The sequence below is a fragment of the Macadamia integrifolia genome, chromosome 3 (assembly GCF_013358625.1).
Source record: "Macadamia integrifolia cultivar HAES 741 chromosome 3, SCU_Mint_v3, whole genome shotgun sequence".
Lineage (NCBI taxonomy): Eukaryota > Viridiplantae > Streptophyta > Magnoliopsida > Proteales > Proteaceae > Macadamia > Macadamia integrifolia.
The window spans coordinates 2,835,388-2,852,742 of record NC_056559.1 but is presented as its reverse complement, the minus strand read 5'-3'; the positions used below and the strand labels follow the sequence as shown (position 1 = coordinate 2,852,742).

General features: G+C 39.5%; 1 protein-coding gene across 2 annotated transcripts in view; it reads right to left on the bottom strand.

Annotated features, from left to right (window-relative positions):
- Positions 1-3,748: 3,748 nt before the first annotated feature.
- Positions 3,749-17,355, bottom strand: part of LOC122072910 (plectin) — a 28,295-nt gene continuing 14,688 nt past the window's right edge. For both annotated transcript variants that reach the window (XM_042637348.1, XM_042637349.1), the window contains 2 exons: positions 8,795-9,481; positions 3,749-4,797 (listed from right to left, as the gene is read on the bottom strand). In XM_042637348.1, the coding sequence (XP_042493282.1) occupies positions 4,213-4,797; positions 8,795-9,481 (1,272 nt within the window). In that variant the 3' untranslated portion in view covers positions 3,749-4,212. The remainder of the gene's footprint in view (positions 4,798-8,794; positions 9,482-17,355) is intronic.

The window sequence follows — 17,355 nt, the reverse complement described above, 5'->3', positions numbered from 1 at the left end:
CCCTCCCCTCCCCCCCCTCCCCTTTTCTGATCACCTCCACCCCAAGCGCACCATGGGTCTGGGGTTTTGAAGCCACTTCACCATTGCAGTGGTAATGATTGCTACACGATTAACTTACATACAATTGTACACAGCGCAATAGAGCGGAATTGATCTGCGCTCTCAAGTTTAGACACCTTGTGAATGAGGCTGATCAGAGTCTCATTGAAATGTGTAGGCATTACTTCAATTTCATAAAAAATGGAAGCAAAATTAAATAAATCTATAAATCTCAATATCTTTGAAAGAAAACAGGAGAAAATCCATCAATTTCTAGAGATTTGACAACGCTCATAACAAACAATGCAATGAACATCTCATCCATAAAAGGGGTGCTGCTCAACATAACATTATTGTCAGGAGATATAATAGGAGCGACAACTTCAATGACGATAGAGATGTAGTATCAATCCTCAAAATGGAATTTCGTGCCAAAATGAGAATGAACTTCCTCATATACACTTCATCCTCTTGTTTGTGTCCAAACCCCGAAAGCAAGTTTTAATTTTAAATTCTGGTTCCGATGTCGTTTTTGTAAGGTGGTGGCATGAAAGAACTTAATTTCGATCATAAGATAGTATCAAATTTTTTTTTTTTTTTGGGTAGGTAGGGAGGGGATGTAGATAACAGCCAGGAGGCTCGAACTCAAGACCTCCTAGTGAGCATGAACTTTTTACGCACCACAACTCACCAACTGTGCTAGGCAGTTGTTGTTGATGGCATCAGAATTTATAGAGTGGCCCAAAGCTTTTTCAAGTCCAGACTACAGATACAAACTAATACCATCTTTTTTTCTTTTTGAGTGGGGGTGGGGGAGTAAGCAAATTAACCACAACTTATAACTTGTGACATGTATACTTTGTGATTATATTATATTATATTATATTATATTATATACTAAATATATATACAAAGACTCATGTAGCCGAACCTATTTAGTTGAGATTTTCCTGGGTTATTGGTGTTGTGCTTTTTTCCTTTTATTCTCACCTCTACTTCTACTCTCTCTTTTTTCTTTCTTTCTTTCTTTCTTCTTGTTTTTTTTTTTTTTTTTTTCTTTTTCACATGGATCTATGTGGCCATTCCCATTAAGTTGGGATAAGGATGAATTTTTTGTTGTTGTCGTCGTTGGGCAAAACCTTAGCTTTGTATTTGCAGTCCCTTCTAGCTATTAAGGGCATCATGGTATTGTCAAGGTAGCCTAAAAGCCTTATAGGTATAGACATTAAGAAACTGACATCTCATTTGAAATTGGATTATGGCTGGTCTTCTCTACCTTAGATACAAATAAATATTTCAAAATCACACAAACAAAGAGAATCAGAAGCTCAAAATTTCAGGTTAGAATACATAGAAGGTAGATGCATTACGAGAGGAGAGATGCAAAGGGTGTTAAGGGGAGATGATGCAAGTGAAGGGGTCAAAGACGTAATTTAAGAATTTTAAAACATTAAACCATTATTGACAAACCAGATTTTGACTAGGAAAACTAGGCCGAGTTTGGTTAAAAGATTAGAAACCTAAGAGTCATGGAGACTTGTCATGTATTAAAAAATGACAAGACTGTGACCAAATCATACCAAGTCATTCAAGACTCATTTGTTTTTCCCTAGTCATAAAAAAACAGTTGATTCTTGTCAAAAGTTTTAGTCAGCATTTTTGAATAATTTTGAATTAAAATATATTCTAATGGTGTTAAATGTTCAATGATTGAAGTCCAAGGTTCATGGCATCATGTTTCGACTAGGTTTTAACCTCTGAGGAGACCGAAATTTCAATGGAAACCTGAGAAATTTCGAGGATACTGAGGAATTTTTCCCGGTATGGTAGAAACTTAGGTTTTGACCCCTTTTGTTTGATTTTTTGTGTATAGCCTATTCTAAACATTTCTAACACATTCACATCATTAGTTTCATAAAAAAAACACATAGAGGCTTACTTGTGTGGTGAACCAAAGGTTCAATAATCATTACGCTGACTTATCGGCTTAAATTCTAAAACTTTACTATATAATGACTATATATAGTCTACAATTTACATCAAAACATAAGACATAATCCAAATGATCCAAAATAGATAAAAATATTACATCATTAACAATTATCTATCAACACTGAACAGTAGTGACTCAATTACTCAACACTCGAAAGTAGTAACTCAATTCCAAGTAGAGTGTCTAGGTAGTTCCATCTAAGTAGTGACTCATTACCCTCAAGGCACGCATGTTATCTTTTCTAACATTATTTTATAAGCTATATATATATATATCTTATATCATAAAAAATCAACATTTAACCACATCAAATCATAAAACATCAACGTTAAGTTATAAAGAATCAATATTTAGAGAAATGCTCTGATTCTATAATAAGTTTGATTGGTCAAATGATTTTTATTTCTATATGATACTTTTTGTAATAGGTATAACATAAAACCAGCTTTCCAACAAGTCTAATATTACTTAAATCTAAGTTATAATGACATAGTCATGCTCCAGTCAAACTTATTTTAAAGTGCATGAATGCTGTTAAAATCGTCTGAATGAAAATAATTTTAAGGATATCAAAACAAAAGATTATTTTACCGGACTTTTGGTTTTTAGCAATGTTATAACATTATATGACTTATAAAATTTTTATAATTGAGAAAAACCCCAGTATTTAAAAGTTGAAAATCACTCCCAAAACCAAAATCCAATTTTTGTTCTTAGATTGGGGGGTTGATTTTTTATCCTTTAGGAATTTGATTTTTAAACTATTTTTATTTGATTCAAATAGGAAGTATTTCCTTATTTATGAATAATATCTTAAGTAAATGTACACTTACTTAAATGATATTTGACATAAATAAGTACCAAAAAAATGAAAATCTCCACTGTTTCCCAAGTTTCCCACACTTGGGAGAAAAATTGCATAAGAGAAAATCGAAATTTCCCATGTTTCGATTGAAACATGGGAAACCTAATCAAAACTCGTCAAAACCAGGTCAAAACAGGTGATTTTTTAAAATCCCCTAAGGTTTCGTATTGACCTAGGTCGAAACCTGCGAAACATGCTAAATTTCGCATGTTTCGCTCAAGTTCTCGAACCATGCTGAAGTCTTCTGTATTGAATCTATCGACTATTGAGTGTATACATCTAAATTTTAACAAAAAAAACACGATTCATGACCATGATATCTCCAAGTCAGATCTCATCACTTTTATCCAAGAGACAATGAATGATGAACTTCATAAAAGACTTCAAAAACAAACACTTTTATTTTATCTTGTCTCATTTAATTTATTTATTAATTATTTATTTAGATTGCTAAAGAAAGACTAATATGGAAATAAAAGGGGAAATTTTGATATGACTCACCTGGTTTTCTATGACTCGCTCTGACTCACTAGGATTTAAAGAGCATGAATCGAGTCACAAAACCTGATTTTCCAACAATGCATTAAACGAGAAAGAAGTGAAAGTTTACCTTTCTGTGGGAATAAAAAAGAAATTATGAAGAGAGTGAATAATTTGTGAAGGGGAAATACATGAGACTCAAAACCAAAACCTATATTGGCAAGGCTCCAACCAACTGGGCTAGCCAGTGGTCTTCATGGGAATTTTGAATGACAAAACACCTAGGCTTGATTGGGTGCCAGAAATGGCCGGCGTCAGGGTATTCGAAAGGGTGATTACAGACAAAAGCCAGAATGGCCAAGACTATCTTGTGTTTTAGAACTTTCTTGATCAGCTTTCCCATTCTCAAAATCAGGAAGCCAGAAATCTCTCGCATATACTTGCAACTATCCACCTCCATGGGAGTCGCTGTCAGGGGCCGCTAATGGTTTACAGCTTTCACTAAATGGACATCTTTATCCTTACAAAATCATGTAACACTAATTGTTTACCGCTATCACTAAATGGACATCTTTATCCTTACAAAATCATGTAACAAGAAAAATACTCCCTTGGCCATGCCTCGTTGAACCATCCCCATCATGTCCTGCAAATCCTCATTCTGAATGGAATTGCTCCAACAAGAGATAACTTATATTCTACAGGCTGTTCCTGTCCCCGCAGTCCATATGAGCAGAGTTCCCACACGATTCCAGTTTCCAACTACAAGGCTCCACACTTGATTCTGCCAACTATTTTGTTCATCCAAAATTTTACCGCACTGTACTTGTGATCCTCATGTTGAGGAAATATGAAAAGATTTTTCCATCTCTGCCAACTGTTCCCCCCCGAGACTGGTGATAAGCTCCATGGAGATGAAGTGCTTTGGTAGACTTCCGAATTCATCCTCTTCAAAATTATGATCTTGTTGGAGCTTTTTTGCTTCAGACTCTGCTGCTTCTACCTCTGCGAGTAAAACTTTGGCTTCTTGAAAGTCACCCAATTCTAGAGCTGCAGATCTTTCTGCCATGGCAGCACCAGCAGCTAAATGTAGCCTCTCGCACCTTGCCATAGCTTCCCCTTTTTCCTTGGATATAATTAGCCCCTCTGTCTCCTTCATTCTGTTAGCAGTGAGCTCAATTCCTTCCTCCACCTCCCCAAGGTCTAAAATGGCTTTCTTCAGTTTAAGTTGGATGCTTTCCTTTTCAACAGTCAATGCCTTCGCTTCAGCTGCAATGCGCCCTGCTTCCTTAAAATTTCTGGCAGTAGCAGCAACTTTCTTTTCAGCTTCCAGCTCTGGGCCTCTCTTCTCTATGAAGAATATCCTCTGCTTGGAAGAAGAAACCTCCTGCTGGATGCTTGACTTTCTTGAAGATAGTTCCTTGAAGTAGTAGAAGGGAGAAGATTAATGGGTAGGATGATCACGTATAAATGTTTCGTTGGACAATGCAGCCAAAATAATTGAATAAGAACATCTACGGATATTCCCCTCGGCTATAAATTCCAACATGGAATTGTAGCAGTAATTGAACTGAATGTAATTCAAGTAAAGAACCAAAGTGAATAGAGATTTTATGTATGTGTATATGCATGGTAACTGGTAAGCATGTACACAGGACCACAGATACAATCCGGGGGTCAAGTTAATGTCACGTGTTCAGCAAGAAAAAGAGAAGGAGCTGTAAGACATTGATATCACAGCTAGGGCTGTCATAGTGGGACACGGGGATCCTAGCAGATCTGGATTCACATGTGATTATTCATCAGATTGTCTGAAATCCAATATTCTTGATCTTACAGATCAAGATAACCTGATCCATGTCCAAATGTGAATATAAATCGGATAAGGATAAACAAAATCGACCGTCTTAAGAGATTTAGAAAAAAAAAAAACTGTTTTCTGATATAAATTCCACCCAAAAGTGTCCATCTTTGCAAAAAAAAGTAATTTTCTTTTATACTACTAAATAAGCGACATTAAAAAAAAATAGTAAGATATAATGTAAATATTACGCATGTTATTCCATAGGCCATTGAACGGTCTGTTCTGATAAGCTTATTAGAACAGTCCAGTGACCAATATTTTGAGCCATGTGGCAGGATGATGAGGACAAAATTGATGTTGGATAGATAGGCCAAGAAATGTAGGAGTAGATTAGAAGAAGCTAACCCCACAGATTATAACCCCAAACAACCCAAATTACAACTTAAAAGAACCCTCAGAACAAAGGAATAACAGCCTTAACTAACCCTCGCGAGAATAAAGCAACCCACAAAGAAACAACCCAAAAAAAGGCAATCGGCAGGAGAGAGAAAATCTCCTGCACAGGATAAAAGAGAAAGTGGGGCGGCTGCTGCTGTAGAGCTCAGAATGAGCTGCACTATTGGGCGTAGACAGTCCCAAGGGTGGGTACAAAAACCTAAAATTTTGAAAGACCTGACAAGGGGCTGATACTTACTTTCTTGAATATCAGACCTAGGAGAGAGAATTTGATCAAGAACCTGCAGAACAGCAGTCTGCAGCCTTGAATGGCCCTCCAAGAAGGATCGAGTGGTCCAATGGTGAAGGAGAACAGATCCTTACAATGCTGGTCAAATCTGTCTTCAAGTGGTGGAGATTCTTGAGGTCGGTTGGCTTTTAAGTCAGGTTCTCTTTGGCTGATCGACTAGAGTCAACAGGGCTGAATGTTTCTTGAGTAGTAATGACAATAACAGTCAACAGAATTGGACAATTGAATGCAGGAAATATGAGAGTAATAACCAAGGGAAAAGTGGGAGAGGAGTGGCTATCTCAGCCTGGGCTTCTCACCCACAGCTATCCCAGCTGCTCTAAGCAATTGATTGCAACGTTTCTTTATTCAAATCTGAGAAATAATGGAACATATGCCTCTCTATTTATAGAGGGGAAGTTTACAATCATACTAAGACTAGGAGCTAGTTTCCAAAGAGGACTAGACACTCCTACTACAACTAGGAATTGAAAATAGAACTAGGATTCGACTTCTAACTCCAACATGAATAAGACTCTTAAACTAATAGTCCATAAAGGGCTTACAATCGATGGGCCCACTGGGGGACTTACAATCTATGGGCCTAATGGGCCTTTATTTAATTAACTAACTAATAAACCACCCCCTCAATTAGGAGGGGTGGTAGTGGTCCTTTGGGCTGGGCTTCCTCCTGCGATAGCCTAGCTAGCCCATAATATGGGTCTACACCACCAAGGTTTGGATAAGCCACAAGTCAAATTTCAGGATCAAATTTAATAACAGACTTCCCATTTATGCCCATGCATCCATGTATTTTCTCATCCGTTTGTATATCTCCTTGTAACCCCCCCCCCAACTGTAGTCTCTAGCTTTGTTTTGCAACTTCACAAACTTCGTGTAAGCTGAAACTTGACATGTAGTCAGGGGACCTCCGGTTCTACCCATCCACAAAATTTCGGCCCTATGCGATCTGTAAAGTGGCAGATATTTGGGCCATTATGATAGAGCTTATCAGAACAATCCATTCCGGAAACAAACAGATCTTTCTTAATCAAGCCAGATCTTACAACAACCAGACTACCAACAGCTTGAATCTGCTACATACTAAGGGAAGATGATGCAGCTTCTATTCAGGAATGTCAATCGATACTAACTGTTTATTGCTAATTTTATCTACTTGTCCTTATTTGTCTCGTGTTATGCTGGAATTGTGAGCAATTCATGCGTGCCGAAAGCTATATATTTGGAGGCTGAAGGTGGATAATATGCCAGTGAAAATAGTCTATTTCATGTACACTGGACCAGATCAGTAGTTTTTTGTATTCCTTTCCTTTTTCTTTTTTTATTTTAATAATATGGGTATCGATGTATCAATGGAAGGTGATATTTCCGAAGATCACAAGACAAATCTGAGCCATCCATTTTTATATATTTTTTTTAAAGTAAACTGTTTGTTTCCACTCAGGTGGGAGAGTGCCCAGTAATGTCTATAATACTAATACACATGCATGGTCATAAACAGGATGTGTTCCAAATTGTCAATACACAAGGGGGTGAAATATAACACATTGCCAATCCTGACCATGGCCTCTCTATCCAACGGTCGTAATGGGCATATTTTCTGTCCACATGGCAGAATAGATACCCTGTGACATTGGAAAAATAACAAACCTTTGTAACAATAATGATTCACCTTTTGATATATAATTCTTCTTCTCTTCCATATAAATTCTGTATCTTAGAAAAACCAAGGCACATAACAACCCTACCCTCAACTTGAGCCTCAGATGCTTTTTTTTTTTTACAAACTCAATTAAAATCACTAAGCCTTATCCTTGGTCTAGTAGGATTTGGGAATTTACCTTATTTAGGAAGATTGGCTTTTATTTGATTTTTTCACTTTATTTTTAGCAAGTTGGTTCACTTACAATTTAGAGTCTTAGTAGAGTCAGTTTGCTTAGTTATGTTAGTTTCATATTTCAGTTGATTTCCTTTTTATGTCTTTATTTTCTCTATATAATGGTTGTAACCATTGGACAAATTAGAGAATGAAAGAATGAATTGAGAGTGGATTTGGTGAAGAGCCTACGGGCTAGTGTGTGTGATTCTCTCCCCCCCCCCTCTTGTGCGAATCTTCTCTCCACTCCCCTGCAACTCTGAGCATCTCAGGTATTTCTTCCCTTCCCCTACCGGCCCTCCAACAGACAACTATGGATTTTATCCATTAAAAAGAATTGGGATGTTCAAATATTGCTGCAGTCATGGTTCTAAAAATTGGATCAGAATTGGCCGATTCGACGGGAAATCAACTGATGTCATTTCCAATTAACCCTGACTCTACACCTGCTAAATCCAACTGAGTTAGGCCAAGTTCAGAAAATTCTGGGATGATCGGAATCGAATTGGAATCAACGGAGACCAATCACATACCCAAGTTTTTAAACCTTGGCCAAAGTAAAGACTACTGTATGAATAAAAAAGTTGCATGGAAATTTTGGAATATCCAAAAAATTTATTTTGGCAGTCAAACCTAATTAGAACTAAGATTTCAGAAAGCTTGTCTAAATACAGGGGCCATCAACATTCAAAAGAAAGATCAGAATTAACCTAAGAATTCCAGAAGGACCCAACCCACCAAAAAGTTCTAGTTCACCTTTCTGGCCAAATTATTGTTACACCAGTGCAGCAATGGGTGCTTGATGGTGATAAGCATGGAATTTGATTCAGATATAAAATAGAAACAAACAAAAGAGGAAGACTGTAAATTACATGTACCCAACTATATGGCAGAAGTGACAAAAAACCAACAAACACAAGGCCCTCAAACATGCAATTTGAAAGTAATCCATGCGACGTGAGCCCATGTAATGACCTGTGAGTGTAACTAACCTGTAGAGAAGCTCTTGCAGCAGAAACTTCTTGTCTGAGGTGTTGGACCTCCTCCAGAATTCTCTCCTCAGTCTTGGCAAGCCTCACCTTGTCTTCCCTCAACTTGAATACGGATGACACTAAACTCTTTCTTAGCCCAACAATTTCTTGGCATGCTTTTGCTTCATTTGCAGAATGAATAGCAAGTTCCCTGAGCCTCGCTACCCTCTCTTCTTCCTGAGACAGGAAGTCATCAATTTCCTTCTTTTTGATGTATAAAGCTCCACTTGATGACTCCGTTCTGGAAAGGGCAGACTTCAAATTATCATACTTCATATCAATACTCAACTGTATATCATGAAACCCCGACACAGCATCAGCAATTTTTTTCTCAACTGCATCGATATTAGAATCATTTTGTGCAATCTCAGCTTCCTTGTTTCTTACTAAAGTAAGTAATTCCTCCAATTCCTCTGTAAGCTTCAGTCGTTTCTCAGAAAGAAATTCCTTTTGTCTCCTGTCATCCTTGATCAAGTGGTCGATGGAATCATTGAATCCCAGGCGTGCATCATTCATTAAGAGCGAATAAATCTCCAATTCCAGTTTTTTCTCCTCTAGGGCTTCCATTGATGATATCCACTCATCCATTTCCTTTGATGATACTGATTCAACATTCTTCAAAACTAAATCCGCACTAGTAGCAGTTTCCTGAAAATGAAAGTAAATCTTAGAAAGTCCCAGCTCTGATAACCAATCTAAAAAAACTATAGTTCATCAATGGATTTGAGCAGGAAGGATTTTCCCCTTTCTTCTTTTCTTTTCTTTTTTCTTTTCTTTGGTGTGGGTGGGTGGGTGAGTGGGTTGGGGGGGGGAGCAGGGAGGAATTTAATTATAAATGGCCACCACTGGTGTACTGTTAAAATTCCGGCCTGCCAGTGAACAGGAGGGTTCAAACCTGAGGGTGGCCACTTTGTGTGCAAAATGCCAACCCCAATCTACCCCTCCCGGAACCCTGTGCGAGAGGGAGTTCCACCAGGTTGCGGCTTTTAAGGAGTTAAATGATAATAATTCATGGTTAAGAGGTTGTCAAAAGGCAATTTTTTTTTAGGGCTAAACAATGCGGGCTAAATTGAAACCCATTAACACATCTATCAGTGCATATAAGTAGTCATATCAACCATTTGACTAGCTGCACATAAGAGGATAATACATAATTCACATGTTCCATTATATATCTGATAGGCAAATATGAAATGAAAGTATGCATATCATTCTGTTAGTACATGGAATATGTTGAACATGTCGAACAGACTTCGAATAGCATAGTGATGGAAACCAAAATGAAGAAAAAGAATAGTCAAAGGAAAAGAAGTTTGCAATTAAGAAAAATTGAAAGCAAAAAAAAAAAAATACGTGAGGATCTGAATACGACACTTTCTTTAGAATGCTTACGTCATTCTTTCTCTCTTTCTTTCCTTTTTTTTCTCCACTGTTGCCCAAATGGGTCCTCCACTTTCCCATCTCTTCTTCAAAATGCTTATGTTCATTCTTTCTCTCTTCCTTTCCTCTTTTCCCCATTGTTGCCCAAATGGGTCCTTCACTTTCTCATCTCTTCTTTATTTCATATGGTTAACAATTAAAAAATAAAATAAGAGGTCAATTTTGGCCATCCAACAAGTAACTCTTTCACACTTTCGTTCCAGCATAGTTACATACTTACATGTAAGAAATGTTTTTTTTTTTTTGAATAAATAATTCATTACCAAGTGAAAAAAGGAAAAACTTACAACCCCCTAAAGAGGGGTGGGAGAACAAAGCAAAACTAGCTTATAGAGCATTACTATGCCTGATGATGGAGCTCGAAAGCTCCCAGGAATTTACAATATGACAGTTTCTAGGGAGGAATTACAAGTGGCAGCAAGCCGAGAGACTTTGGTTTTGACATCAAAGGAGAAGGAGCTCCAAATCTTATCAAGAGAGAGAGAGAGTTGGAGGTCCATTTCCTATGGTTTCTTTCCATCCAGATCTGATTTATTGTAGCACAAAAGGCAAGTCTTCCCACATTGTCACAGATAGCCTTTCCTTGAAAAGTCATATCCATCTAAATCCACTCTCGATGGAAGGGGAGAATCCTCATATTGGCTGGCCAACATTTGCTAAGGATCTCTTCCCATATGGATGAAGAGATACTGCAAGCGAAGAAGAGGTGCTCTATAGTCTCCGTCTCAGTGCCAGCTAGGGTACACATTAGATTAGCTGGAATGCCTCTTTGAATGAGGAAATAGTTTATGGGCAGAGCCTTAGTGAAAACTCTCCAAGCGGTGAAGCTCTGACGGGGAATGTGATACTTGAACCATATAAGACGGTGACACGGAGAGGTCGGGCCATAAGTCCTAATAAACTCCCAAGCTGCCTTAAGAGGAGAAAGCCTTAGAGGATGAAGGCTTCTAGAGGATAGTGTCTGGCCTTTGATGCTGAGCTATTGGAATGGCCGGCAATGAGTTCCATATATCCGTAAGCTGAATCATAGAATAGGGCAGGGGAGACCAGTTGCCTAAAGAGAGGATATCCGCTACAAGTTCAAACTTGGAGAGGGCCAGAATCATAAATCCTTCTGGCGCTTAAAGTGTGATACAGGGTTACCATGGGGTGCCAAAGATCGAGCCAGAGGAAGGTGCTGGCCCCATTACCAATCTGGGAGGAGATAGCAGGAGATATGGATGTCCGGATGGCAATGATATTACGGCGGGCATTTTTACAATCCAAAAGGTATCCGATTTGCAGGGGTTCGAATAAATCCATTAAAGCCAAATACTCTTCCTTTTGGAGATGATCTTCGAAGCCAATTTGATGATACTTGCCATATTAACATCCTTAATCCTTCTCAAACAAAGCCCCCCCTTCTATTTTAGGAAGACAAACAGTAGCCCAGCTTATAGGAAGAAGAAATCTGGAACACTCCGTACCTTTCCAGAGGAAGGAGGCAAAGATGGATTCCAATTTGGAGATGATGGCTTCCAGCAAACCAGAGATGCCCGACCAATAAATGTAGGAGGCTTGAAGAACTGATCCAATGAGCTCAAGCCGACCTACCAATGAAAGGATCTTCCCTTTCCAGAGCTAGAGACGCTTCCTAATGAGGTCCAACATAGGAGAACAATGATGAGCACTGAGCCTGGCAGGAATAAGAGAGAGCCCAAGATACTTCACAAGAAGATGCCCTTTGATGAAACCAGTTTGCCCCAGCCAAAAAGATGAGATTTTTCCGGATCGATGTGGAGCCCCGACGTAGCAGCAAATTGAGACAGACATAACATGATGTTCTCAAGAGAAGCAGGATTAGCTTTGGAGAAGATCATCAAATCATCAGCAAAGGCAAGGTGGGTAAACTTAATGGCCTCACATTTAAGGATGGCAGTAATGAGGTTCCTGTCTGTGGCAAGCTGCAGGCTTTTTGAAAGAGCTTCCATAGCAAGGCAGAAGATGTAAGGAGAGAGTGGGCATCCCTACCTGATTCCCACTGAAGAAGGAAAGTAACCACCCGGGCTCCCATTCACCAAGACTGAGAATCAGGGAAAGGCAATGTAGTGATGGATCCAATTTGTGAAGACTGGAGGGAATCACATGCTATTAAAGACCAAATCAATGTAATCCCATTTCAGGGAGTCAAAAGCCTTGTGGATGTCTATCTTCAAAAGGGCAGCTGAGGAGTGAGATTTTCTATCAAATCCTCTAACAATTTCATAACAAAGAAGAATGTTATCCCCAATGCTTCTCCCAGGGATGAAGGCCGATTGGTTGTTGCTAACAAGGGCTTCAACCATAAGCTTGATTCTATTAGCAAGGATTTTAGCTATGAATTTATAGAGGAGATTACAAAAAGAGATTGGCCAGAAACCCTTCATCTCATCAGCTCCCTCTTTCTTTAGGATGAGGCAAAGAAATGTGTGACTAATCCCTTTGGTTTGACTAGGGTTGGAGAAGAAGCTCTTAATAACACTTATCATATCCACTTTGATAAGGTCCCAGTAGGATGAAAAGAATCCCATACTAAATCCGTCAGGGCCCAAAGCCTTGTTTGCCTTATAAGAGAGGATAGCAGAAGTGATCTCTTCATCAGTGGCAATAGCCATTAAAGGACCAGCCAGGTTGCCAAGGATGAACTTGTTTAAGAGGTCAGCCGGGATGGAAGTGGGGGTTGGATCCATCTTAAAAAGATTCTTGAAGAAGTCAACTGCAACACCTTTTATCTCATCCACTTTGTGAACCTGAATGCCATCCGAGGAAGTCAACTTAGTGATAGAGTTGGTATTATTTCAGGCTTTCACTGATCTATGAAAGTAAACATTGTTTGAATCTAGCTCAAGCCAATTAATCCTAGATTTCTGCCCTATGAAGTTCTCTTCTTGAGCTATAGGTGTAGAGAGGTTGGCTGCCTCAATCTTCTCCTCATTATCAAAGGAAGAATTGAGATGATCAGACTGAAGCTGGATCTGGATGGAGGAGAGCTTGCTCCTGCAATCACCAACTTGAGAAGAAATATTCCCGAAGGAGTTATTATTCCAGCTCCACATTACAAGAATGCAACAATCATAAAATTTTGTAACAAGGTTGTTGCAAGTCAACTTTGTGTTTTACCCACCCCTAACGGTCTCCGGGAAGGTTTGGTAACTGGCCCTGATGGCCAACCTTTCGGCTGAGCTCCTTCCTTGCGGAGAAACCCATGCCTTCCCACTATTTCTTTCTCTCCTCCTCCACCCCTCACCTCCCCTCTTAGAGTCCCCTGGAATTCACACTTCAAACAGCCTATTTCCCCTCGTGCCGATAGCCTCTCTTTGCATTATGTCCCGCCAACCAAGCTTGGGGATTCTCTTGTTGCTATATGCCCCAAGGGCCTCCTGGACTCTGAAGCATCCCAATGGAAGAATTCTCTCATTAGTCACTTCTTAGGAAAGAGGCCACCATTCCACCTGGTTAAGCTGTCTCTATTGAAACAATGGCACCTTGTGGGTTCGATTGATACCTTCTTACTCGATCACGGCTTCTTTTTATTCCGATTTTCCAAGGAACAGGATATGATAAGAATTCTGAAAGGGGGTCTGATGTAGATAAGTCACTTAATAGGCTTATTTTATTGTGAATAAGCCTTGGGTTGGGTTATATATGTGTTGGGTCTTTGATCCCATGGGTTTTCTTTGTAATGGGTCTAAAATATAGGTAGAAAGTAGGAAAACGGAATTTAATTCATTAGTTTAGTTAGGGTCCTATTTTGAGTCTATTTCCTTTGTTATTTCAATTTTTTAGTCAGTTTAGGTTTCCCTGTTAGTGAATGACTAGTCAGTTACCTACTCCAATTGGGGTTCTAGTCTAGTCCTATTTGGAGTCCAACTCCTATTATGTAATGTCTAATCCTACTTGAAGTCTAACTCCTAGTTATGGTATGGCTGCTATTCTGCCCTCTACATATAAAGGAGCTTATGTACTCTCAATTCTCAGATTTGAATAATGAATGATTGCAGTCAATTGCTTAAACAGCCAGAATAGCTGTGGGTGAGATGCCCGGTCCGAGATAGCCAATCCCACCCACACTTGTCTTTTTTTTCTCTCCTATTCTCTGTTTACTGCTACTGTTAGTACTTGTCGTTACTGCTTACTGACATTGAAGAATCCTACGAAAATCAGATATGTTCAAAACTACAAAAGCCAAAACCGACCAGCACCCATAGAGAAATTAGGAGAGAGAACGATCTCCTCTTCCTTTCCCAATTGATCTCTAATCCGCCTGGCCTTTTCAGAGGTTGTTCGCAACCACCCAAGGATCACTCGATCCTCTTCTTGTTGCTGCCCAAGCAGCCCTACTACAGTTCTTGAAGAATTCTCACAAATTCTCTCTCTTAGGTCTGAAAATCAAGAAAGCACATAACTCTCAAACCAGCCATCAGCTCTTCATATTTAGGCCTTTTTATACCCTCCCTAGGCCCTACAAGACCAAGTTTGCAACTCAATTGGAGCCCCACAGCCCCAGCCGCACCTCTCTCTCTCTAACCCTATCGCAGGTCCTTCTCTCTCCTATTGGGTTGGATTCTGGGCTGGTTTTGCTGTGCATGGCTATTGTATCTTTGGGGGATTATTTGCTGATCTTATTCCCTTGTTCTCCTGGGTTAACTTCTGATTATTGTCAAGCTAGTTAAGTGAGTCTTATTTGTCTTGTTTGGAGTTGTAATATACTTTTGGGGTAGTTTACTGGTAACCTACTTCTGTATTAAGTGATATCAGAGTTATGGTTGAAGAGAGCCCCAAACAATACTCACTGGAGGATGTGATGAAATCCCTCCAACAGCTAAACACAAGGATGGACACTATGGTCCAAAAGTTTGAAGAGTTGAAGGAGACTACTGCTGTCCAATCTAATGCTCAGCCATGTTACTTTTTTGGGGAATTCCTTGAATGGGTGTATGAATTGGAGTGTACTTTGACAACTACAACTTGACAGAGACACAAAGACTTCAACATGCACGTTCCTAGATGACTGATTGTGTTCGAATACAACAGAGAGTCCGTGAAAGGCAACGTAAAGCTCAAGGGCGTGAGCCTAGAACTTGGAACGAGATGCAGTACGAGTTGGCGGGCATGTACCTATCTAAACGTGAACAAAGTATGCACTTCCTTCCACCAGAGTTCCCTTCAATTACACCCCTAAAGCCACCCACATGTGACAATAGCATGAAGGAATTGTTTAACCACGTGGCCATTATGTTGCAACAAATGCAAAGGAGCAACAAGAGAAAACACCTCCAACCAATGAACTAGAGTCAAAAGCTGAGGTTAGTGTTGAAGAAATTCCAACACTTCCTATTATCAAGGAAGAGCTAGTCATTGATGTTCCCATCAACAAGACTCATGTGGAAGAATTCGAAAGTAATAAGGTTGCACAATGGACAATGAGGTTGAGACTGAAAAACTTGACACTACAACAACTGTGATGATTGTGAACAGCCAACAGAAAGATCCTAAGGAGCTTGAGATTGAAATCGTGGAGGTCAAGAACACAGTGGTTGAAGGCGTTCATGTGGATGATCCCATGGATACATTTGAGGTTGTTGAAGCTAAGCATGTGGAGTTCGTCATCCCATTAAAGTATCTTAAAGATCAAGCTCCTCACATTCTAGACTACATCCTTATTATCAAAGAGCTACCTGAGTTTTTCTATGGCTTGAAGAGGGATGTAGACCATGCTATAATCACCCTCACACACTACAAAATTCAAGGGCGAACTTTTTCTAAGAGGGGCGAATTGATGTAGATAAATCACTTAATGGGCTTATTTTATTTGGAATAAGCCTTGGGTTGGTTTATGTATGTGTTGGGCCTTTGATCCCATGAGTTTTCTTTGTAATGGGCCACGTTAATAGGCCTAAAATATAGGTAGAAAGTAGGAAAACGGGATTTAATTCATTAGTTTAGTTAGAATCCTATTTTGAGTCTATTTTCTTTGTTATTTCAGTTTTTAGCCAGTTTAGGTTTCCCTATTACTGGATGACTAGTTAGTTACCTCCTCCATGTTGGAGTTCTAGTCTAGTCCTCATTGGAGTCCAACTCCTATTATGTAAGGTCTAATCCTACTTGGAGTCTAACTCCTAGTTATGGTATGACTGCTAATCTGCCCGCTATATATAGAAGAGCTTATGTACTCTCAATTCTCAGATTTGAATAAAAGAAAATTGCAGTCAATTGCTTTAAATAGCCGGGATAGCTGTTGGTGAGAAGCCCGGACGGAGATAGCCCTTCTCCCCCACTTTTCCCTTGTCTTCTTTCTTGAGTTTGTTCACTGTTTTCAGCAACTAACATCACAGAGAAGTTCAAGACTGATACAACCTGCCAGAACCAGAATCGACCAGCAAAGAAGCCCACTTATTGAAGTCCAATCAATCCCCTCCAACTCTCAACTCCAAGGTCTGTTCAAGCAGCCCTTTTAAGGGTCTGTTCTAGTCCATCAGAGGATCACTCGATCCTGGTTTGAGGTTTCCCCAAGAAGTCCTGCTGCGGTTCTTGAAGATCTCCCTATTTCTCTCTCTCAAAACCCTAAAATCAAGAAACATCATAACTTCCTGACCAGCTGACAGAACCTGATCATATTTGGAGGTTTTGCTCCCCTCATCAAGGCCTATATTCGACCAGAAATGGAGCTCCATCTGAGTTCTGTATAGCCAGCAGTTGGAACTCACCTCTTCCCCAATCGCAGGGGTTTTTCTCTCTCCTATCGGCTTGGGTTTGGGTTGGGTTTTGTTGCTGCATTAGTCTAAAGTCTTTGGGGGTTGTTTGCTGGTTATTTCCCTATTGTTATTCTGGGTTTGCTTATGTTTATTGTCAAGTTATTTAGTGAGTCTTGTTAGTCTTATTTGGGGTTTGTAATATGTGGGGGTAGTTTACTTGTAAACTACTTCTACATTAGGGTCCTTGGCGGGTGGGCAAACTTTGATGTTCCTCAAACCTTGCCAACGTCACCTTCTCCTCAATCGGGTGGACTTCTCCATTGTTCCCATCTGGGTCTCCCTCCCTGGATTGCCTATGCACTTCTAGTG